This window comes from Antechinus flavipes, chromosome 4 (assembly GCF_016432865.1).
Source record: "Antechinus flavipes isolate AdamAnt ecotype Samford, QLD, Australia chromosome 4, AdamAnt_v2, whole genome shotgun sequence".
Taxonomy (NCBI): Eukaryota; Metazoa; Chordata; class Mammalia; order Dasyuromorphia; family Dasyuridae; genus Antechinus; species Antechinus flavipes.
Genome location: NC_067401.1, coordinates 470045183 through 470070633, shown reverse-complemented (window position 1 = coordinate 470070633; position 25451 = coordinate 470045183). Strand labels below are relative to the sequence as shown.

The 25451-nt window shown below is 40.9% G+C and overlaps 1 protein-coding gene across 1 annotated transcript in view; it reads left to right on the top strand.

Moving 5' to 3' along the window:
* Nucleotides 1-10569: 10569 nt before the first annotated feature.
* Nucleotides 10570-25451, top strand: part of C8A (complement C8 alpha chain) — an 82389-nt gene continuing 67507 nt past the window's right edge. Inside the window, exons 1-2 of the mRNA XM_051999591.1 lie at nucleotides 10570-10688; nucleotides 19036-19138. Coding sequence (XP_051855551.1) covers nucleotides 10588-10688; nucleotides 19036-19138 — 204 coding nt within the window. The 5' untranslated portion in view covers nucleotides 10570-10587. The remainder of the gene's footprint in view (nucleotides 10689-19035; nucleotides 19139-25451) is intronic.

Here is a 25451-nt window from a genome sequence, read left to right as displayed (position 1 = left end):
AAATATCATTGATAAGCCTTTCTTATTTTTCAATATTATTTTCAATAAAAAATAAAGGGGAAGCTGGTGACCCTCAATAGGTCTTCTGCTTGGGATGTATTTATTGGTAAACAGCAGCTCCTTGTCAATGGAGCTGGTTGCCGGAGCTTCACAGATGTGTTGAGGGGCAGTTGGGTAGTCCAGAGAGACACACTCAGATCAGAGATAGAGTGATGTTCTGGTGGGAGGTCGAGTCTTGGAATCAGGACCATCTGGGTTCCATTCTGGTTCTTTTACTTACTATCCTGGTAAATCTGTATAAGTCACTACATCTGCTGATTCTCTGAAAGTATAGAGATACAAAGAAATTGACAATGATGGAAGGAATTTCCATACTGGGAGTTCTCTTGATGAAACCATGAGCAAAGACAAAAAAAAAAATGAAAAAAAGAAAAAAGAAAGAAAAAAAGAAAGAAGAAAAGAAAAGAAAGTTTAATACATGGTTGTTAAATGAATGAATTATTATTAGGCCTAGAATGTGCTGCTATTAGGGTTTGAGATAAGTGACCTAATCTTGAGATTAGACCTTCCTATACAAGGTTCTATGAGAGTACAGAATGTTATCTCTGAGAATATTTTAATGTTTTAAACCTTTAGAGCTGTTGATATCTAGAATTTGATTTTCTTTTTAAAAAATAATAATAGCTTTTTTATTTTTCAAAATACATACAAATTCATTTTCAACATTCACCCTTGCAAAACCTTGTGCTCCAAATTTTAGAATTTGATTTTCAAAAGCTCATCAATATTATGACCATAAGGAGCCTTAGAGAATGTGATATAAGAGGGATGTTTGAGGGAACTAGGGATGGTTAATCTTTCAGAGGACTCAGATAAGACACAATAACTGTCTTCAGATAGTTGAAGTGCTACATGTAGAACTTGGACCCAGAGCAAAGGACCAGAGTAAATCCAAGAGTGAAAGTTGAAGAAGCAGACCTAGGATTGGTTTAATGAAAAGCTTCTGGAAATTTTAGGCTGACTTAGGTCATAGGTTTCCCCTCACTAAGGATCTTCAAGAGATACTAAACAGACAATTATAGAATATTAGAGAATGAGTTATTTTGTGTTTTGCACAGCCTGGAACATTGTAAGACCTTAATAAATATTTATTAATCTGAGTTTTCTTAGCATAATATCCAGCACATAGTAGGCACTTAATAAATGCTTATTGAATTGAATTGAGGTTTCTTTAACACAGTGTCTGGAACGTAGTAGGCACTTAACAAATACTTATTAATTTGAATTATGGTGGGGCAGCTAGGTGGTGCAGTGGCTAGAGCACCAATCCTGAAGTCAGGAGGACCTGAGTTCAAATCTGGTCTCAGATGCTTAACACGTCCTAGCTGTGTGATCCTGGGCAAGTCACTTAACCCCAATTGGCTTAGCAAAAAACTAAACAAATAAATAAATAATTTGAATTACATTTAGTGCAGTGTTTGACATATAGTAGGCACTTAGGTGCTTATTGAATTGAATTATGTCTAATACAGTGTCTGACACATAGTAGGTTCTCTGTAAATATTTATTGACTGACTGACTTGATGGTCAAGAAGGACCAATCCCTTCATTTTACATGTTTGGCAATGGGAGCTCAGAGAAATGATTTGTTCAAAGTGAAACAGATTGTCAGTGGTTGAGTCAGGATTAAATGCATGACTTCTGACTCCAACGCTTGCTCTTCCTAATGCATGGCTGAGCCTTCCAGAATGACTTGGGGAGTGGGGAAGACTGTAGACACTCTCAAAGAGCATAGTTGGCTGTTGGTAGTGATGGGATCCAGCAAAGTGCAATCACATGGAAGAGGAGGGACGAACTAGGTTGGACAATAGGAAGGGTAGGGCGACGTGAGTCACTGGGAGTTTAAGGTACTGCACCTCAATACAGTGCCCTGGACAGACAACAAGACAACATAATCTGCCCCAAACAGATGCAGGAGGGGGCTAGGCTGAGTTGCTTCTGGGAAATTGCCCAGTTACTTATAAATCACCCCAATTTTCTCCCTGAAACAGAACTAAGCTCTTTCACATCACTGCTTTTTGTATGTTTCCCCAAGACTCTGAGTTATGAAATATCACAATATTCAAAGATGAAAACTTGAGGATGGTACCCAAAATCAGTGGCGAGGTTCATTGTTGGGGTAGGTCGAAACACGTTATCATCCCAGAATGGCAAATGGGAAGGAAAAGGGAGTGGGAAGGAAAAGGGAGTAGGAAGAAAGAAACAAACATTTACATAGTACCTACTATGTGCCTTGTACTGTGCCATGTGCTTTACTAATATTTTACTTAATCCTCACAAGAAGCCTGGAAAAAAGGCATTGTTATTACTTCAATTTTAAGGTGAGGAGACTGAGGCGGACAGAGGTTATAGGACACACCCAGAGTCACACAGTGAGTGTCTGAGGCTGATTTTGAGCTCGAATCTTCCTGATAACATCTCCAGTGCTTTATCTACCGCACTGCTTAACTGCCTCCAAAAGGAAGGAGAGGGGGAGAAAAAGATTTCCTCAGAGAAATGTGTGATCAATGAACTTAGATTTTAGACAGAAATACAAGGTAGGATAAGCGTTAAGTGAACGCCGAAGTGACAGAATCATTTCAGGTACACTAATACCCATAAGAAACTCTGGTTGACAGGGAACACTGTGTTCTAAGGTCTCTCCGGAAGCTGAGAGTCTGTTCCAAGGTGCGATCCATTTTGTATATTCCATGTTCTAAGGTTCCTCCCAGTTCTGACATTCTGAAGCTGTTATCAGGAAGATTCAAGATCCAAATCAGCCTCAGACCCTAATTGTGTGACTCTGGGTGTGCCCCATAACCTCTGTCCGCCTCAGTCTCCTCACCTGTAAAATAGAAATAATAACAATGTCTTTCTTCTAGGCTTCTTAGGATTAAATGAAATATTAGTCAAGCACTTATGCTCTTCTCATCCCGATCCATCAAAAAGTCCCTTCCAAATCTGACATTCCATGTTCTCAGATCCATTCCGTGCTAATATTCTTTGTTCTCAAGTGGTCAGGCTAGGATCAGTTCCTATTTTGGGGAGCTTTTACCTAGCATACAAATAGATGGATGGAGAGATAGATGGATGGATAGCTGCACGAACGGCTGGATGGATGAATTCCTTCTCCAGTGTGAAAGGCCCTGCAGTGTTTGGCATTAATGCTGAAATGCCTTTGAAAAGGAATAAAATCCAGGTTGATGTCAGGAAAGTGAAGGCAGGCGTATTTTTTTTTTTCGTAGGCAGCTGTAGCAAGACATTAAAATTCACCCAGGAGTCACTAGAATCCATTCAACTGGAACTGAGACCAGCTAGGAATGTGACTGACCACATTTGTTTACAGTGTGCTAATCCCTCTCTGTTTTTAGCTCTGCACAGAAAGACTTCAGGAGAAATGTACTGAGTCTAATTACAGACTGTCGGCACTGAATATCTCAGGGGAAAGCATGTCCAGAATAAAAGTATTACAATGGTTATATATGTGGAGTTTTATTTTTTTTTATCCTGGGTTCATACTGCCTTAGCTCTGAAGAATTTCCTAGCTCAAGATAGGAGAACATTTCCATAAAGATTAACTCTGTTCTGTGTCCAGGGGCAGGGTCAATCTCACCTGTTGTTAACAATGAACATCACGGTGGAAGAGTTGGGTTGGGGCTGTTTGCCGGAGATGAATGGCATGGGCTCCACTCAAAGCTTTTTAGAGAAAGAGCAGATATTTATGCTATTTGTGCACTGCCTCAGATGTTGATGTACCCTGATCGAACCAACCTATCCGCCACAATCACTGCAGCCCATGTCAGAAAGTCAGAGGTAGCTCGCAGGTATACCTTGGGGAAGTTTACGGAGTCTCGCCCGGTGTAGTCTGGAGTTTTTATTCTTGTTTGCCTCAGATTTAAATTGTAGGACTGTGGCCCTTTCAAAAGCACAGTCAGAAGATTGTGTGATGTGTCTGTTCTTCTTTATGTAGCTCACAGTCAGGGTCTACACAGATGAGGAAACTGAGTCTCAATGAGAAGATCATAGAACGTAAAAGTCAGAGTTTAGGAAATTGGTAGAGATAATGAAATATGGGAAAAGCAAATGTTGATTGGAGTGTCTCTACATAGGCACACCGGTACATTGGTGGAGCTGTGAATTAGTGAAGTCATTTTGGAAATAATTTTGTAATTATGCAAATAAAGTGACTAAAATATCTGTACCCTATGACCCAGAGAGTCTGCTCTTAGGTATACACTACAAGAAAATAATTGATTAAAAAATGTTCCCCAGAGACACTAAAGTATTTATAGTAGCATTGTGTGTGTGTGTGTGTGTGTGTGTGTGTGTGTGTGTATGTGTGTGTGTGTGCGCGTGCACCAACAGAAGCAGATTTTGTTTGTTTGTTTTAGATCAGACCTGTTATTACATGGGTATAGGGACCTTCCACTGAGGAAACTTCCTCTGCCATTTTTATTCAACTAAGGAAATTTTAGGACTTAGTCTGAGGTGCTGAATGTGTAAATGCCTTTATTCAGATCACACAGTCAGTATGTATATGCCCAAATTTGAATCCAAGTCTGTTTCCAGGACTGGCTCTTTAGCCACCTGCCAGAATGTCTCTTCCTTCATGAAGAGGCTTTTTAAATGTTCAACTCAAATCCTTTCCCTTCCTTCAATCATATCACCAAGATTCCATATGCTCTCAGTGTGTTGCAAGAACTCCTTGGTCTTAGGTGAGGTAGCACGTCGCCCGCTGATGCTTCTGCGGACCTTTTATAGAAAGCTGCAGTACAGATCTCAACAATACTGTGACCGCAGGCAAATATGACACGCAGAATGTGCTAGGCAATAACTCATGCCTGCTGGGAATTGGACACTAGCAACTATTAGTGCAGCGAGTGATGCCATTTCCAAATGGATTGCCTTTTCTTCTGCCACTCTGCTCTGTACCCCAATCTATCTCTAACAGAGCCTGCAAATGAAGGTGAAACCCATGGGGCCTTTTTGTAGGTTCTGCTGTTCACCTCTTAATACTCAGTCCTGATGCACCTGCAGAGGCAATGGGATATGGAGGGGAGGGGTGCTTCTCTGGGGGTCGAGACAAAAGTTCCAAGCCCAGCTTGAAAACTAAGGAATCTTGTGACCTTAGGCTCGTCATTCAGGTTTCCAAGATTCACCTGCTCCACAGCATGCATTTTGTGTGGAAAGTCTTCTAACGCCTCTCTTCTGCCCAATTTCCATTCATATTTCCCATTCCACAACCTGTACCAGTTACTTTTTCTATCTTCTGGGAGTTGCCAAGGCAAAATATTGAAAGTACAAGGCTGAGTCTGTCACTTGTCTATTCATAGATCCCCAAATCGCAACCTTGGAGTCATCCTAGGCTCCTTATTCCACATGACTGGTCACTTGCTCAATGTCACTACTACTTTTTCAGCTTCTAATGTATCTGTCCCTCCTCTGATCTTAATACACAGCTTTTTCATCTTTTCCTTAAATGAAGGTGAGTTTTCTAGTTTCCTCAAGCTACTTTTCCATCTATCCTTCCATTCAGTTGCCAAAGTGACCCTCTTAAAGCCAGATCTGATCAGGTTGCTGCCTTCTGCCTATGAAATAACAATAGAGACTCATCATTATTTCTGAAACCAAATGGAAACTTCTCTGTTTAAAGCCCTTTACAATATGACTACAACACAATTTATGGTATATTACTTTCTTGACTAAAGGTAATTAGATAACTCAGTGGATAGAATGATGGAATCAACATTTAACACAGTACTAGGACATAACTCCTTCCTTCCTTCCTTCCTTCTTTCTTTCTTTCTTTCTTTCTTTCTTTCTTTCTTTCTTTCTTTCTTTCTTTCTTTCTTTCTTTCTTCTTCCTTCCTTCCTTCCTTCCTTCCTTATTTCCTTCCTTCCTTCCTTCCTTCCTTCCTTCCTTCCTTCTTTCCTTCCTTCTTTCCTTCCTTCTTTCCTTCCTTCTTTCCTTCCTTCTTTCCTTCCTTCCTTCCTTCCTTCCTTCCTTCCTTCCTTCTTTCTTTCTTTCTTCTTCTTTCTTTCTTTCTTTCTTCCTTCCTTCCTTCCTTCCTTATTTCCTTCCTTCCTTTTCTTTCTTTCTTTCTTTCTTTCTTTCTTTCTTTCTTTCTTTCTTTCTTTCTTTCTTTCTTTCTTTCTTTCTTCCTTCCTTCCTTCCTTCCTTCCTTCCTTCCTTCCTTCCTTCTTTCTTTCTTTCTTTCTTTCTTTCTTTCTTTCTTTCTTTCTTTCTTTCTTTCTTTCTTTCTTTACTTCTTCCTCTTGAGAAAAATGACTATTAATTACCAATGACTTGGGAAATTCAGAGTTCCCCTTTTTTCTAATATTCTCATTTCTAGGCCGTCTCTGAAATTTGAATTATCATTTTTCTCACTCTTGATTAGACCCAATCTTACAAGGAATTTAATTTAAGGTGGGGGAGTCCATTATGCTCTATACAAGTTTGGGTGGGGATAAATTCTTTGAATAGATTGCCCAAAGCTGGACAATTTAGAAATAATCAAAGTTCATTAGAATAGCTTCAGTCCCTCATTATAATATTCTTTACCCTTCATGATTTGTTAACCAATCAGAGTTGATTGTCATCCTCAGGAACACCCACTTTCCAAGGGTATATAAACTGTGAAGCTGCTGTCACGAGGAGTTCTTTGGCATTTGAGAGTGTCACTCACCCTTTTATTAATAAATTGCTAGCATTGTTAAAGAAACGATTATCTAGAAATTGTCTCAGACTTCTAAATGTCACCCTTCTATTGTCTTGTGAGCCTTGTGAATGAATATTCTTATATTCTTTTATAAATAAGGAATCTGATACCCAGAGAGAGCCAGTAACATCCTTGAGTTCACACTATTGGGTGTGGTCGAGTCTGATCTTGAGACTTTTTCCCTATAATTTGTACGTTCTCTCCACAACACCAACCTATCTAACCATAACTTAGGCTTTTATAGTGGGCTCCATGTATATATAAATTCCGACCAATCTCAGGGCTGAGAGTCTGCAAGCAACAGCTGCCAACTGGACCCCAATGGGGACTTAGAAGACCTTTCACTTGATTGTGCTGGATTGTTGGTGGCTTCTGGTCTGAGGTACAATATACATTCCGGATTCAGGTATGGCCTGCAGCAGAGGTCCAGCAAAACTTTCTGAGAATAAGAAATGTCTAAACATGAAATGGGATGCTTTGAGAGGTGGTGAGCTTTCCCTTTTTGGAGGTATTCCTACTTAATGTCCACTTGTTGGGTTCCTTTTGTGTATAAATTGGATTAGATGGTGATAGAGTACCTTCCAACTTAATTCCAATAACAATGATGGGAAGGAAACTAGATCAGATTTATTTTGGTTCAATATCAAGAAAATCTGTTCTAAAGTGGGATATGTTGCCATGAGAAGTGGAGGATCCCCTTTCCCCCTCAGGAAATCTTCAAGAAAAGAGTGGGTGACCATTCATCAGGTAAATTATAGTAGGGATTCTTTTTCAGGTTGGTTGAGTTAAATGCTCACTGAGATCTCTTCTGTGATCTTATGAATTCAGGCAGCATGTACTCTACACCTACCCCTGTTATTGGTTTGGGAGTTATGAAGATGAAAAACACTCTGGTCGCTGCTTCCAAGGAGTTTACTACCTCATGCTTTTCAGATTTCAGCACTAAAAAAATCAAATATCCTATAAATTAGCTTCCAATTGATTCCTTTGTATTGTATGGCATTCTATCGCTCTCCATATTGAGTAGTGATGTATGAGCCAGCATGGTTTTATCAAGAATGAATCATGCAAGACTAACCTAATTTCCTTCTTTGACAGGATGACTAAAATGAGCAGATAAGAAGGAGGCAGTGGCTATAGTTTACCTGGGTTTTAGCAAAGTGTCTGATCGTATCTCCTACTATTCTTGTGGAGAATAGAGAGATATGGATTGGATGATAATAGGGCTGGGAGGATTCAGAAACTGGCTCCGATGGCTGGTGTCAAAGAGTTGCTGTTAATGGGTTAACATCAGCTTTGCAGGAGGGCCTTGGGAGAGGATCCCAGAGATCTGGATTTGGGCCAGTGCCGGGCCCCCGATTTTTACCAGTGACTTGGTTAAAGGGGGAGATTTGTGTTCATCAGATCTGTGGATGACAATAAGCCGGGAGATATAGCCGATGCTCTGAATGATAGAGTCAGGAACCGAAAGTGAATCGGCAGTGTGACTGGCCATCAAAAATGTTAATGACATCTTGGGACAGTTTGTGGGGATCAGGGAGAATCCCATGATTCTCTGTCTTGTCGGACCTCATTTGGACAGCGGGGTTCAATTTTGATCACCATGGTTTAAGAAGGACATTGATAATCAGAAGAGTATCCAGTGGAAAGCAACGAGGATGATGAAAGACCTTGAGTTTATGATTTATGAAGTGCCATTTACAATTAGCCTGGGGGAAAGAAGACTCAGTGGGGACATTATAGCTGTGTTCAAGTATTTGAAGGGCTACATGTGGAGTAAATGATTAAATTAGCTGAGCTTGTTCCCAGAGGGCAGAATAAGGAACAATGGGTAGAAGATGTAGAGGTCTTCACGGAAGAAAAACATTTCCTATTGGAGAGAGCTGCCTTTGGAGGAGGTTAACCCTCTATTCATATCACCCCCATTTCAACTTGGAGGTCTTCAGCTAGGGGCCAGACGATCACTTGTCAAGTGTTTTCCTTTGTGGATGGTGGGGACTACAGGCCTGCTGACAAGCCTTTCACCTCTGCCGTTCTAAGATTCTATGTGTCTGTGATGTTTGGGATCGGACATCACACTATTGTGTGACTTGCTTGATCCCTGAACCCGAAAGAATCTCTGGGTTCCTAAGGGCAACTAGATGGCTCCATGACTCCGCCCAAAGACTAAGAGGGTGCGCATTGTATGGAGAGCTCCCTAATCCAGATGAACAGTCCAAGATTTGGAGAGGAAGGGAGGCTTCATGATGATTCAATCAGTGGTCCCTCAGCTTACTGAAGGGGCAGTCAAGGAAAAGGAGTTTTCCCAAATGACCTCAGATCCAGTCCTTCCCAATGCAGGTCACTGAATTGGGGTCTGAGCCATCTGGACACATCCAGCCCAGCTGACTTGTACTAAGTCTGCTTGTCTGTCTGCCATCCATCAGTTAATCGCTTTAGAGTCCAAAGCACTTCTCCAGAACTTGCCAAAAGTCAGCATGGTGATAATTTTCTGCTTTTCACCAATCTGTTCAATTCAACAAATTGCTTCTGTGGCAACATCATGGTGGGCCCTGTGGATGCCGCTATCACCCCTGCCCCTAAGGACATTTTAACTGTCAAGCACAACACAACATGGACACAGAGGAGTCCCAGGGTCTAGGGGAAGGAGCTGGACGCGTGGTTTTTGTTTCTTTGTTTGCATGTCGGATATCCCACTGAGATGTGAGCCTCTAGGAGGCAAGGTTCGTGCTTCTGCATTTATTTGTGTCTCCAGTGCTGACTTAGCTCAGAGTGGTCAGAATCTGGCACATGGTAAACTCTTAGTAATGTCTGTGTGTTTGGAATTATCATGTGAGCCAACTCCCTCTAGTAATTTAAACCAGAAACTTTGCTGCAATTTAGAGTTTTCTAGAGCATCAGGTTAAATGACTTGTTCAAGGTCATACACAGCATGGGTCAGAGGTGGGATTTGAACCTGGAGAGTCCAGCTTTCCGTGCCATGCTGTGTCTGCACATAAAATACCTAGACAGTAAAAACAAAGTGATTTAAGGCATTGGGAAGAGCAGTAACACCCGGAGGGAACAAGTCTTATGTCTAAAGTCTTGTTCTTGATAAAGTGAACACATCTATATTGATGAGAGAGAGAGATACACAGAGATAGAGACAGAGAGAGAGACAGAGAGACAGAGAGAGAGAAACAGAGAGAGAAATAGAGAGAGAAGCAGAAACAGAGAAGACAGAGAGACATAAAGATAGAGACAGAGATAGAGATAGATGAATACATCTATATTGGTGAGAGATACACAGAGATAGAGACAGAGACAGAGATAGAGACAGAGAGACAGATACAGAGAGAGAGAGACAGAGAGAGAAAGAGAGAGAGAAAAGCAGAAACAGAGAAGACAGAGAGACATAAAGATAGAGACAGAGATAGAGATAGAGACAGACACAGACATAGACACAGAGAGGGAAAGAGAGCAGACAGAATTTTTGGACTTGCTCTTGTTTAGACTTTTGCCCTCATTTGTGAGATAAGCTCTCATTGTGAGATAAGAAAACTAAAATTGGTTTTAAATTCCCGCTTGCTCAAGGGTTATGTCACTCACTGCTTTCCCAAAGGTTAGGACAGGAGCCTTGGGTGAGCTTGGGGTACCTGATGAATCAATTGTCTCATTAATGATTAATTTTGCAAGGCCAAGCCAGGGTCTTCTGGTAACTCTCTAGTGGAGGCTTTTCAAGGGTAGATCCTGTAAACTTATTTTCCTAAAAGACAAACAAACCTGAAAGCTCCATACCAGAGGGAAAGGTACATCTGTTTAACCTCTTCCACTGTCCTCCTTCAGAACAATGGGGCCATGGCTCCTGAATGGGACAATGGGCTTGACCTTTCTTGTCTTTTGCCTGCTGTCAGACCAGCTTCCCACAGCAGCCCACAATAAGCTCAGGAGGTAAGTGAACTTGACTTCTCCCATCATCCCTTGTAGAATGGTCTTAGCTTGAGTGCATGTCATGTGTGGTGACCACCAGGTCCATACAGTACAGAACAGATCGGAAACTCCTTGTCCAAATTATCACTAGTGTTTCATTTTAGGAGCTGCTTTTCCTGCCAAAAGTTCCATGAGTGGAGACAACATTTTGATTTATATAAATTGATTCTTCCTCAGCTTGGGTTGAATTAAGAGCCTGTAACTGTCTGGACTAGTATCATGATAATATTGCTATACCAGAAGTTCTTAGCCTTGGTCCCCAAAGGATTCAGGGAAAGATTTCAGAGAGTTCATGAAGATCGAAGGGAAAAAAACCGACATCTTTCTTTTCCCAAATCTTTAAATGAAATTTAATATTTCTTTTAATTATTTCAAAACATTGCCCTGAGAAAAGGTTCATGACCTTCACCAGACTTTCACAGGGATCTTTGGGATAAAAACAGTTAAGAATCCCTACTCTATATTCTTTGAAATGTGGTCAGATCACATCATCGCAAATATTGTATTCCATTTAGGGCACCTCATTTTAAAAAGGAAATTAATCACCTGGAGAATATCAATTGATCAATCATTCATTAAGTACTTGCCGAGCCTATGTGAAAGGCCAGGGATACTCAGACTTTCACGTAACACACGCAGAGGAGGACAGCTGGCACGGCAAAGGGCCCTGAGAATTTTGCTTCTGACCCTCCCTAGGTCACCCTGGGCAAGTTAGTTAACTTCCTAGTCCTCAGTTTGTGACTTTTTCAGTTGTATTAGATGGTCTTTGAGTTTTCTTTCAGCTCCAGACCTTGGATCCTGCGGGTACGCCATATTGATTTTTAGCCCACAATTATACAGTGCCTTAAATTTTGCAAAGTACGTTAGACAAATTACCTCATTTGAACCTCGCAGCGGCTCCGGGCTGTTATCATTTCATTTAGACCTCTCAGCTCTAGAAGGAAGCAAAGGTGAGCAGGGATTCATTCCTACCTGTGAGCGGCCGAGTGGTTAATGATAATCGGCTCACGTGTCCATGGCACTTTACACAATGACATTCATACAATTCTGCCACGGGGACCTGTAGAGTAGGGCCGGTATCATCAAGGAGAGAGATAGTAAATGTCTCGGTTTATCACACACTAGTAAACTAGTAGTAATAAAAATAAGAATTTGAATAGCTAGCATCGAAAGTTTTGCAAAGCATTTTACTCTTATCTTATTTGCCTCTCACAATTATATTGGGGGAGAGGTACTAATATTGTCTCCATTTTGCAGTTTGAGGAAACTGAGTCAGGTGGGGATTGTGACTTTCCCGGGTCATAAATTAGTAAGGATCTGACACAGAATTTAAATTTAGATCTTCCTGACTGCGTTTAGCACTCTCCCCATTAGCATACTATCTGCCTTTCGGATGGAGACCAAGACTCTTCATTTTAATGACCATATATGTATGCACACGCATACGCACACAAGTGAATTTTAACTCTAATATCATAATAGCTTTTATATTTTATAGTAAGAGATATTTCGTTTTAGCAACAATTCAGTGAAAAAAAAAGAAGCCCATTTTCTACAACATTTAATTTGCAACTTGTATTTAAAGCAAATACACTTTAGAAAAAAAAATCAGAAAATTCATCACTAATAATTAGAAGATGAAGGCCAGGGAAACTGTGGTAAGGGAAAACCTTTGCCGAGATACACTTAATTATAAAAGCTTATTATTGTAATCCCTTTTGAAAATGAACAAAGAGTCTCAATATTTGATGAACTTATCAAACAAGACAGACCCGGTGAAGAGGCGAATTTTAAGTCCGGGCAGAAGAAGAACCAATTAAAGACTTTGCACAGTGCTGCAGGAGATAATCAGCGGCCCCTTTGTCAGGGAGGGGAAGGACTCAGGCAGGCTTAGTGTGCGAGTGGGGGGCGAGACCCGGCCTGGAGGGCAGCCTGCCTCATTTCTGCTGCCATCTTTAATGAGAGACAATGATCGGTGGAGCCAGTGGGATTGTGGGCCAGTCGATGTGGATCTTTTCCACGGCTGACATGCTTATAGACATCAGGAGTCTCTTCCTTGAGTCCTAGAAGCTCAAAGACAGAAAATGTGGGAATGGAGAATATGGCAAATATGGGTCACAGAGCATAGACTGAGAGAGTTTGCAGACTTGTCCACTCAGGATTTCCCGCCAAGTCTCCCTGATTCTAAGTCCAGCTGCTGTCTATGTTTGTACAGCATTGTTTCACGTTGTCTCCTCATAATAGACTCTTTGAGGATGAGGCTCATTTTTCACCTTTCTTTGTATCCCCAGTGTGCCTGGAACACAGTAAGTGTTTAATAAGTGCTTGTGGACATGACTTGATTGTCTATTGTCGTTGTACCCAGATTCCCATGCAAACAGCATGAGGGAGAGAATATTGATTTTTTTCTTTCAGGCTCATTGCCTTTGAAGGTTAGCTATGGAAGGCAAGGATAAGGCTGCTTGAGGATCGTATCTCTACTCATTCAGGGTCTTTGCTTTGCTTTGGGGAACAGATGCTTTTTGAAAACTTAGCTTGGTCATGCAGTAAGTAAGCATGCCTATGGATTTTCATCCGTCAAATCCTTTGTTATCATTTTGACAACTTCATTGGACAAATGTTTATAGATGATTTCACGAGGAAAGATTCCTCTATTCCCCTTCTGGTTAGCAGGAAGCCGGTGGTAAAAACGGACTACGTATCTCAGCCATGGAGCGGGAGAGACATTTTCATAAGTTCGGGAAATTTGTTTTCTTTGAAAAACTTCTGCCGCTAAGCTACACCTGGTGATGGTAGGATGTCGGAAAAAAAAAGTAAAATTCAATAAAAACTGATAACATGATGGGCAATGGGAATAGTTCTGAACTCTCAGTCAGGGACTTGGATTAGAATCCATACTCTGACATTTAATAGTTGACTGGCTCTTGTGTCAGTCTCTCCCACTCTCTGACTCTCAGTCCAAATCTGTGAGAAAGCTGAGAAAGCTATTCTCATGACATTTTTTACTGATGAGAAATCAAACAGTAGTAAAATAATAGTAGAAATTTCTATAGAATTCTTTCTTTAGGTACGCTATCTCATTGGACCCTCACAACAGGACAGGAGAGAAATACTGGTATTACTATTGATGGTTGATATTGATAGTGACTATGAGTAGTAGTAATAGTAGTAGTAGTAGTGATAGTAGTGGTAGTAATAGTAGTAGTAGTAGTAGTAACAGTAGTGATAGTAGTGGTAGTAGTACTACTAGTAATAGTAGTAGTAGTGGTAGTAATGGTAGTAGTAGGTGTAGTAGCAGCAGCAGCAGCAGTAGCAATAGCAGTCCTAGTAATTGTAGTAGTAGTATTAGCAATAGAAGTAGTAACAGCATTATAGTAGTAGCAGTAGCAGTAGTAACAGTGGTAGTAACAATAGTAGTAGTAGCAATAGTAACAGTAGTAGTGATGGTGGTGGTGGAATGATAATAATAAGAGTAACAATAGTAACAGTGGTAGTAACAGTAGTAGCAGTAGTAGTAACAGTAGCAGTAGCAGTAGTAACAGTAGTAGTAACATTAGCAGTAATAGCAGTAGTAGTGATGGTGGTGGTAGAATAATAATAGTAATAGTAGCAACAGTAGTAATGAGCTGACCTGTGATTTCTTTGATGGTCAGGAATGAATGTATAAGTGAGAGGATGAATGAGGGATAGCACTGCGCTCAGTCCTTCAGATACAAATAGAAAAGAAGCTAGTAGTTCCTGCTCTTGAGAAGCTCCTATTGTACTGGGTGAGATCACACCAGGAGACTTCAGCTGGGGATCACATGGAAAGATTCATGATTCTCAGGGCAAGCAGTAGAACAGATGACCATGTTTCTTCTTTAATGTCATTTCTGTTCATAAAACTATGTCCATTTCTGCCTTTGACTCATGTGACAGAGCCCAGCCTTCGGTAATGAGGGCCCTCTTTCTGGGTCCTCAGTGGCCAGAGCCTCACGGAAGGAGGGACCATTCCCCTGGACTTTGGCTGCAGGGTTTAGCCCAGGATGGCTGGCCAGCAGAGTCTTGAACTTGGCTATCTGTGGTGACGGTTTGCTGACTGGTGATGGCAGCCCTCTGGTCACGAAGGCTTTGTTCCCAAAGATGGCGGAGAGGTCTGTGTGTGTGTCTGAGGGACACTGCCCTTCCTGGGGCTCTCGGCTTAGGCTCCCGAATTGTCTTCCTCTAGTTCTGAGGGGAGCTGGTAGTTGAGGTGGTCCGACTTAGCAGGCTGTCCAGGGCACGGAACAATGAAATTCCTTGTTTGGGATCTCACAACCAACACAGGGTTGAGACTTGAACCAGGTCTATCTGACTCCCTGTGGGAGGGGAGGTGTGATCCGACATTGGAAGGGCACCAGACAGAAGTGAGATGCCCCAGTTCCATCCACTGATCCTCGTGTCCTGTGCCCTGCCAGGAGAAGGCTGGGTATCTGTCTGGGCAGCCATTCCCCAATAGTCATCCGCTTTCAGCTTTGCCAGTTCCGCGGGGGGGATGGATTCCCGTATTTGCCTTTGTTGTAGACATCATGTCATAAAGCTTTTAAATCCACAGTGACAAAGTCTCATTCCACCTAAGCTTTTGGTTACATCCCTTAATGCGCTTTCCCTTATTTCGACATCTTAATAGGGTCTCCATAGACTTGAAATGACATCCTGACAATTCTGCTTAGATGTGCTGAAATATGCCCCTAAAAGTGATTCCTCCCCTGCCTCATCAGATTATTGACTTCTTCCTAATTTTCTCCTTCCTATGGTAACACATTACAGTGGGAGAAAATCCATCTCTTGGGGTCATGGGCCTTGGATTCAAATCCCAGACATCCCACTATTCCCCGTGTCTTCCCTCAGAGCTCAGTTTTCTCATCTGTACGTAAGACCATTGGATTAGGAGCCACTTTTCCTGCTCTCTATCTATGAGACCAGGATTGTTTTGATTTTCCCTTCCTGTCTGGAGGATTTATCACAATGTTTGGCCTGATATTTATAAAGAGCGTTAGCCCAGTGCCAGATACATAGAAGAGAATAAATGACGCTTGTTCCCTTCCCTCCTTCCCTGCTTAATAAATGCTTGCTCAATTGACTTGAGTTGAATATCCTGCACTTAAAAATAATTGTAGCTAGTAGTTGTAAAGCACTTTAAGCTTTGCAAAAGGCTTTAAAAGTTTGATTTCAGGGCAACCCTGGGAGAAAGGTGCTATTATTATTGCCATTCTACAGATGAGGAAACTGAGGCAGACAGAGGTTAAAATGACCTGCTCAGAGTCACAAAGTTAGAAAGTATCTGAAACTGGATTTAAAATCAGGTTTTTTATGCCTCCAAGCCCAGTACTCTGGCTACTGTGCCATTGAATTATAAGAGCTATGGTAGCTAAAATGGAGAAATGGGTACTAGCACTGGAGTCAGGATTCCAAATGCTGCTTCAGACTCTTACTAGTGAGTCATTTCCCTCTATTTGCCTCAGTTCCTTGATCTGTAAAATGGGGATAATAATAGTTTCTACCTAACAGAGTTGTGAGAACCAAATGAGTTCATCCATATAAAAAGGTTTCAGAAACCTTAAAGTATTATATTTACAGTCTATATTCATCATCATTATCAGTATTGTTAATATTGTTATTAATGTAGAACTGGAGGACCTTAAAGCCCATTTAAGTCTGGCCTCCTTTTCCCAGATCTGATTCCTCTGGTTTTAGAATCACTGTTTCAGAGCAGAGTAAGAAGCTAGTGGTGACATATCCAGAGTCCTGAGCCTGGAACAAGAAAACCTCCCTTTAAATCACAAACTTACCAGTTGTGTGACCCTAGAAAAGTCACTTAATCCCTTCCTCAGTTTCTTCAACCGGAAAGTGGGAATAATAATAGAAGCCACTTTGAAGGGTTGTATAAAGATTAAATTAGAGAATATTTGAATAGCACTTAGTCCTGTGCCTGACCATAAATCCTTGTTTCCTCTTAGAAGACAACACAACACAAGAAAAGGCTATTCCTCCAGCAGAATGTAAGCTCTCCGAGAGCAGGGCTTGCCTCGTTTTTGGCTTCGTGTCTTTTGTTAGCCAAACGGCTCTTCCTTTTCCAGGCTTCATGAAGTTCTCTTTTAATCTAAAGAAGAGAACTGACAATCTTTTTCACTGGGATCCACATTCAAAGCAGGCAAGAACCTTAGAGATTATTTAACCTAACTGCCTCATTTTATTTTAATTTATTTTCATTTAATTTTAATTCTTTAACATAATTTCTTTCTATAAAACTAACATTTTAATCTAAAACTAATGAAATGCAGCAGGGAGAGTATCTGACGTCTTCCTTTTTTGAGTAAGCATGTTGTCCGTTGCCTACTGCATTTTCTCTGTCCCCCAATTGGTGAAGGCTCACTTGACTGTGATCTTAACCTAGGTGGGGGAGGTGCTGACTACTGATTGCCCCTGGCTTTTTGTTCTTTGTTGAGTATGGTATTATAGGAGCACAGCAGCACTAGAGCGGGAAGGGACCCCACAGATGAGGAAACTGAGGCACAGAGAAATTACTTCCCTAGGGTAAGATAGTTAGCAAGAAGCAAAATTAGGATTTGAATCCTTATTGAGTCCTGGTCTAACATTCTCCCCAGTGCATCAGCAGACTGGGATATCTCATAGCTAGTCTCCCAAATTTTTACCAACTTCCTCCCTAGAGAATGCATTTCTTAAAAACTCAATCTCCAAAAAAGTTCTAATCGACTTAATTGGTGCCTTTGACTTTTGAGCTAAGTGTTCACACACACACACACAGAGACTCACACACAGATACACTCACATTCACACACACACTCACTCACACACACACAGACACATACACACACACTCACACACACACTCACATACACTCTCACACACACTCACACCCACACTCACTCACACACACTTACACGCACTCACATACATACACACATACTTACACACACTCATGCACACATATATACATACACACACTCACACACACATACACACACACTTACACACACTCACACACATACACACACTCACACTCACTCACACTCACATACACACACACCTCTTTCCTATTCTGAACTCTAAGCACTTGATTGAGGGACCAAGTTTAACACCTCAACTACCCACTCATCAAACACTTACTGGGTATTTACTATGTGCCAGGTACTGAGGATACAAAGAAAAAAAAGCTCCTCAAGGAGCTGTAACCCTGGAATGAATTTATGAGCAAATGAAATAATGAAATATAATAAGTGAATTAATAAATGAGTGTATCAATAAAAAGTGATTCTGGTGGCTCAATATGTGAAAATCGTGTTTAATTTCTCTAAAATAAACCCCCAAATTTAGGTCGATGCATCCTTGTAGTACAGGATGGACATAGGATTGCCCTGAGTGGAAGGTTTGAAGAGGAAAGAGGGTTGGTTCTGGATTCTAAGCTGGGTTTGAATCCGGGTCTTGTCGTTCTTTGGCTGTTCGACCCCTGGCTTATAACTAACTCGCCATTGACACGTGGGGCCTCCCATTATTTGTACAGCCTTGCTCAAAGGGCAGCTAGAGCAGAGCGCTCAATAAACAAAGGGTTGGGGATGGGAGGGCTGCTGAGGCTTGGTCATTAGTGCTGTCATTCATTAAAGCGTGCACCCTCACCCTCACCCAGGGTGCCCACACTCACCCCCACAGCCCGCACAAGTCCTGCTGGTGATGAATCTGCCCTTTCCATCGCTCCCTCTCCTCCTCACTCGGGCATTCGCTCTCACCTGCAGCAGCAGCTCTCGTTTCTCGCTGTGTCCTCATGGAAACCCCAGGACAGGCAGTCAGGAAGCCCTGGTTCTGAGCCATGGCTCAGCCACTTTTTTCTGTACAGTTTCTGGAAAGACAATTTCCCTCTTGCGCCCTCGTTATTCATGTTTATGAAATTGTGACGATCCCATTATTGGCAGATCAGACAAGAAGATGTGGGCAGTGAGCTTTGTGTCTGCAAAACTGCACAAATAAGCCATCGGGGCTGTCCATAGTTTATTTGCTTATTTTTTTATGGCTGTCAGGTCAATAAGCATTTATTAAACTCCTACTACACTTCTGGGAATAAAGAGAAAGGCAAGAAGCCCTGGACCTCAAGTAGCTCATAATGGAAAGGGGAAACAATAAGCAAACAATGGGAAACAAACTAGAGATATCTGGGAAATGGGAGGTCACTATCAGGGAAGTTCCTGAAAACTCTATTGAACAGATTGTGTGTGTGTGTGTGTGTGTGTGTGTGTGTGTGTGTGTGTGTGTACGGGTGGGCTTTTCTCTTTAGGAGAACAGGACGGGCAGATCAACCCTCAACTCCCACCCCAGTGGATTGCCAGCTTAGTGAATGGTCAGCATGGACCGAATGCTTTCCGTGCCAGGGCAAAAAGGTAAGGATTCCGGTCAATATTCAGTCCATTGGACTTATTTTTGCCTTTTAGAGATAACAGAACAATGGACTTGCAGGGCAAGAAGAGTCCTAAGAATGAAAAGTGTCAAAGCTGGAATGAATCTGAGAACACAGACTAATAAAAGTCGAAGAAATCTAAGAATCTCAAAAGTTAGGGGTGAATCGGGAATGTTAGAAGGAAGCAGAGGATTCTGGTTCTAGAAGGAATCTTAGCAACTAGAATGTTACAGGGGAGACGGCCCCTAGAACAGGGAATCTCCAAGCTGGGGGACTTTAGAGCATAAAAGACATTGAAGGGACCTTCAAACAACAAACCACCAATTTTGCAACATTTTTTAATTTATATAATGCTTTACAAATATTATCTTATTTGATTCTCAAATAATCTCGGGAAATAAATACCATTATTTTTCTAATTTAACATATGAGAGATCTAAGGCAGACATAGGTTCAGTGACTTTCCCAGAGCTGATAAATATCTAGAACTTAGATCTTTCTGATTCCTGGAGACGAATTCAGAACACAAAATGCTAAACTTGGAAGAGACCTTAGAGCATAGAATTAAAATCTGGGGTAGAATGGGGCTCCTCAGAATACAGATTATCAATGTTCAAAAGTTAAAGTATCTTAGAATATTAAAGATTAAGAAAACAGAAAAAAATGTTAGCATAAAAAAGCTAGGCCTGGGGTACATTAATCCCAACAGTTACTATAACAGATGTTGAGTCATCAGAACTTCAGAACTTAGAGGTCAGGAGTGATTACCTAATGCCATTGGCTCAAGGTCTCACACATCTACTTCCCTCAAGATTATTAGTTGGGAAATAATTTAATAAGCCAGCCTTAAGAGTAGGGTTGAGTTAATAGACATGGGCTCTTTTTAACAATGAGATTCCGATAGACTTATGATGGAGTGAGCCATCTGCATCCAGAAGGAGGATGGGGGACTGGATGTAGATCACAACATAGTATTTTCCCCTTTTTTGCTGTTGTTTGGTTGCTTTTTTTCTTTCTCATTTTTTCCCTTTTTGATCTGATTTTTCTTGGGCAGCATAATTAATATAGGTATATATATTTAAAAATGATAAGAATAATGGCACATTTAACTTATATTTATTACTTGCAGTCTAGGGGAGGGAGTAGAGGGAAAGGGAGGGAGAAAAACTGAAACACAAGGTTTGGCAAGATGAATGTTGAAAACTATCTTTTCATGTATTTTGAAAATAAAATGCTATTATTATAAAAAAAAAAGAGTAGGGTTGAAACCACCTCCCCTTTACCCCCACCTCCCATCCAGCTTCAGATAAGTTGAGAGACTTGTTTTAGGTCACATAGCTAGGAAGCTGGGTCTCGAACCCAGGTCATCCGTATTCCAGTCCTATTTTCTTTCCATTATACTTTGAAAACTTGGAAATGTCTAAATATGAGCTATAATAATTGTTCTATAGAGCCTTCTCTAAAGGACATTTTTGGTCACTTTCAAAGCTAAAATACTATGATCCTGCCTTATAATTGAGACTTAGTAAAGGGAAAAAAAATAAACAAACAATGAACCAATGGGAGTGGTTGGTGAGATTTTCTGGCTCGGAGAACTTGCCTTTGACAACTTTAAATGTCAGAAAAAGGCAATAGGATTAGTTTTGACTTGGGCAGGCATTTAGCTCGAAATGGCTCTTTGCATTTTGTTAAGGGTCCAACTTACTAGACTGGAGGATGAAGTGAATGCTATAAATAGAGCTTACCTAGATTTTAGCAGAGCATTTCATAAAATCTCTCATGCTATTCAAGTGGAAAGGAGGAAGAAACGTGGCTTGAGTGATAGTATAATTAGATGCATTCAGAACTAATTGAATGGCTGGACCTGAAGAGTAGTCATAAGGTTTCATGTTAACTTGGAAGGAGATTGCCAGTGGAGTGTTCCAGGAATCTGTGCTTTGCTTTAGACTGGTTAACATTTTTATAGATAACTTGGATGAAGTCACAGAATGCATACACATCAAATTTGGCAGAAGACAAAAAGACGCGAGGGAACGTTGATAGACTGAACGGCAAAGCCAAGATTCAAAAAGATGGTGACAGGCTAGAACGTTGGACTGCATTTTAGCGAGCCGAAATGCAATCGGTACAAATGTAAAATCTTACAGCTGGGGACAAAAATCAACGTCATAAGTTGACTTAAATAACATTTTATCTGGGAAAAAAATCAGCGGATTGCATAATGAGTGCAATTCAATGATGTGGCATGGTAGCCAGAATGTGTGAATCTTAAGGAGCATTAAGAGAGACATAGTGTTTAACAATAGGAAAGCAATGGTCCTATTTTTACCTGATTCTGGTGTACTACGTTTGGCCCATTGTGGGGAGTTTGGGTGTCGTATTTTAGAAAGGGCATTGGGGAGCTCAAGAATGTCCCCAGGAAGGCAGTCAGGATGGTGAAAGGGACTGGAGTTCAAACCACACGAGGATTAATTCAAGGAACTAGAAGGGAGTGGTATTTGGCTCAGAGAATAAAATAATTAAGGAGATCAAATAACTATTTTCAAATATCTTAAGGACGAGTATTTGGAAGATGGATTGGCTCCAGTGTGGCTGGCAGAATTGAGAGCAACCAATCATTATGTCTTCTATATGTCAAGTACTGTGCTAGGTTCTAGAAATACATACACACACACACACACACACACACACATATACTGTTCTAGGGTCTAGAAATACATATATAAACATATATATATATATACATACTATGCTAGGTTCTAGAAATACATACATATATATTATATATACATATAGATATAGATATAGATATATACTGTGCTAGGGTCTAGAAATACACACACACACATATACACACACACATATGTACTTAGATAGGTATATGTATATGTACCTAGGTATGTGTGTGTATATACATACACACATATGCATATATTTCTAGAACTTATCACAGTATATATATATATGTATATATATATATGTATGCATTTCTAGAACCTAGCACAGTATGTATATATATGTTTATATATGTATTTCTAGACTCTAGCACAGTATACATATATATATATACACATATACATATATGTATATATATGTCTATATATGTATTTCTAGAACCTAGCCTAGTATATATATATGTGTATATATATATATGTGTGTGTGTGTGTGTGTGTGTGTGTGTGTGTATGTATTTTTAGAACCTAGCACAGGTTCTAGCACAGAAATATATATATATATATTTCTAATTCCATTCCATTCCAAGTCCTAGGATCATTATAAATGCAGATAAAGAAAGAACTGCAAAGGTTCAGCCCCTTCATTTTATAAATGAAGAAACCGAGTTTTCAGGAAGTCAGCTAGAAAGTGACAATGTCGAGATCTAAATGAAGTCCATTGATTCCAAAGCCATGTCCTACAACCCTAAAGGACATAGACTATCTGAGGCTTCCCTTATAAAAATAACTTTGCTAAGAATTCTCATTTCCCTCTGACTTTCTAAACTACTTTTTCTCAATTGTTGCTTTTGGAGATAACTCAGATGAAGGGCTTACAGTTTGGATCATAATTGAATCACTTTTTCTTGGAGCTAATAAGACTGACCTTTCGGAGAGTGACTTTTTTTTTTGTATTTATTAAGCTCTGGTCATGATTTCAGTGGAATGCAGCCAATGTTCTCTTGCACAGTAATGTTCTTCCTCTCAAACTACCCTGCCAGAGATAAGCATTTGGGCAGGAGAAACTAGCAGCTTGAAGAAGAAATTCACTTTCAGAATTACTGAATTTTAGAGGAGGAAGGGATTTCAGAGAACTTCTAGTCCAAGTAATATCTGACCAAGAATCCTTTCCACAATCCCCTGAGCAGGCATTAGCCATCCTCCGCTTGAAGACTTCCTGTGATAGAAAACTCACTTCCTCCTCTGGTTGTCCATAGAACTTTTCAGTGGCTCAGTTTGTAAGGAAGTTTTTTTCTGGCCTCAAATTGAAATTTGTTTCATTACGATTTCCAATCCAAGCTTTTGATTTTGCCTCTTAGTTCAAGGAAATAAGTAACAACCCTCCAAGTATTTGACAAAGTCAGGATCTTGCTCCATTCCTCCTATTCCAAAGCATTCCAGTCACTTAAATGAAATCTTATGAGTCATGATCTTGAAAGCACTGGACTGAAGTTGGTCAAATAAAACTGAATAATAATAAATGTAAAGTCTTACCTACAAGTCTAAAAAATCAATGTCATAGTAGAATATGAAAGAGATATGGCTAAACATCTATTTAGTTTGAAAAGACCTAGGGTTTTAGTGGACTGCACCTTTCATGTGAGCTGATAATGTGATATGGTAGCCTGTCCCCCCAAAACCAAAACTGGGAAGTTTTTTCCATACTTAGTACTGATTGGACCATATTTGGGACATCATATTTAATTATAGCTGCTCTATATTTAATGCATTGTATTCATATCCTTTGTTTTTATATTGCCTAAATTTTCCTCTTTATTTCCCATCCCAAAACCTTGTTTTGTTTTTGTGAAGTAATTGGGGTTACAGGGTCACATAGCTAGTAAGTGTCTGAGACTGGATATCCACTTAGGTCCTCCTGACTTCAGGGCTGGTGCTCTATCCCCTGCACCATCTAGCTGCCCCCATCCCACAGCCTTGTAATGAAGCCTTTTTATGAAAGGAAAACAGAAGAGTAAGAAGAGGAAAAATAATCAGGAAGACTGATCAATATTTTCAGAGTTTCTAGAACAGGGGAAGGAGAGGGTGAAAGAAAGAGAATAAGCATTTACTAAACATCAACCTGGGTAATATTATACACCAGATACTGTGCTGATGTTATTTCAGTTGGTTCCCAAAACCTCCTTGAGAGATAAATCCCATTATCATTTTCATTTTATAGTTGAAAAAACTGAGGCTGAGAGAGTGACTTTCACAGGGTCATATAGCTATTAAAAGCATCTGGATTTGAACTCAATTCTTCCTGACTCCAGAACCAGCGCTTTGTCCGCTGAACAAGGGTCCATGGATAGATTTCAAAGGGTCTATAAACTTGGATGGGAAAAATATTTTCACCAACAGCTGAAATTTGTCATCTCCCCCTTCATAATTTAATCAACACACGTGATTCTGAGGAGGAATTCATAGACTTATTAGATTTTCGAGAGGGTCTAAGACCCCCCCAAAAGTAAAGAAGAAGGTAACCAGAATGGTGGAAGGTCTGATCAGTGAGGGGATCTAGGAATTTGTAGATTTCTTTTCCTTTTCACCTTTCCCTTCCCCAGGCAAATCCCAGATCCTCCCCCTCAGTCTCCATCAGAAAAGGAAAGAGACCATATTGTTGCCCCATGGGACTCACTCTCTGACTCCTTATCCAACCAAAGGATGCAGCAGGGGATGGGAGAGACATGAGCTAAAATGAAGGGCAGGACCTTCCATTAAACACCTTTTGGGTCAGGATGTGGCGCCATCTGGAAAGTATTTATTGGCTCAAGTCAGCCAGGAAGGATTTATTGAATTCCTACTATGTGCCAGGCACTGGGCACATATTAAGCCTCTGTTCTATGGGACTGATTAAATGAATGCTCTTGGAATGAATGGATGAGTGATCTATATGGAGGAATTTCACGATCCTCCGCAATATAGAATGAGCACAATGAAGATTTTCTGTGATGTATGTATTTAGGGGAGTTGTACAACACCCTGTTCTTCTCACATAGTCGGAGAAAGCATCCGGGACAGAAGGGGTCATTCTGGACTCTTGTGCCCTGCGGGGAATGCTCCCCACCAGGAGCTGGGCATTCTTGTCCCCGACCCCCACGGTTCCTCAGGAGATAGTCTATACCCCTTCGATTGATTTGGCAGTGGGATCTTTCCAGGCCATCGCCCAGCCTTGGAGGGAGAAAGGCCGATAACCCAGCTCGGATACAGGGATCAGGCCTTTATTTATCACAACAGGGACAGAGAGTGGGAGGGTAATTAAAATCTGCCCACAGTCCCAAATTGGCCATTAGTTACAACCTCCTACTACATAGGTTATAAACCTTTTTATCATGACTGCTTAACTAGGAGGCAAATGGATGGCTTTGAACTTCACCTCCCCTGCCCTTCTTTGCTTACTTGGCTAATGAGCAGCAAAGAAGCTGGAAGAGGCGGACAAAATGAAGAGTGGAGGAGGGGAGGGTCCGGACAGCTGCCCCATCCACCCGCTGGGCCCCCGCCTGAGAATCCCTGTCCCGGCAGGACAGGCTACTGGGTAGAAGAGAATGTAACTGGTCTCTTCTGCTGGATCTCTTCTTACACTGG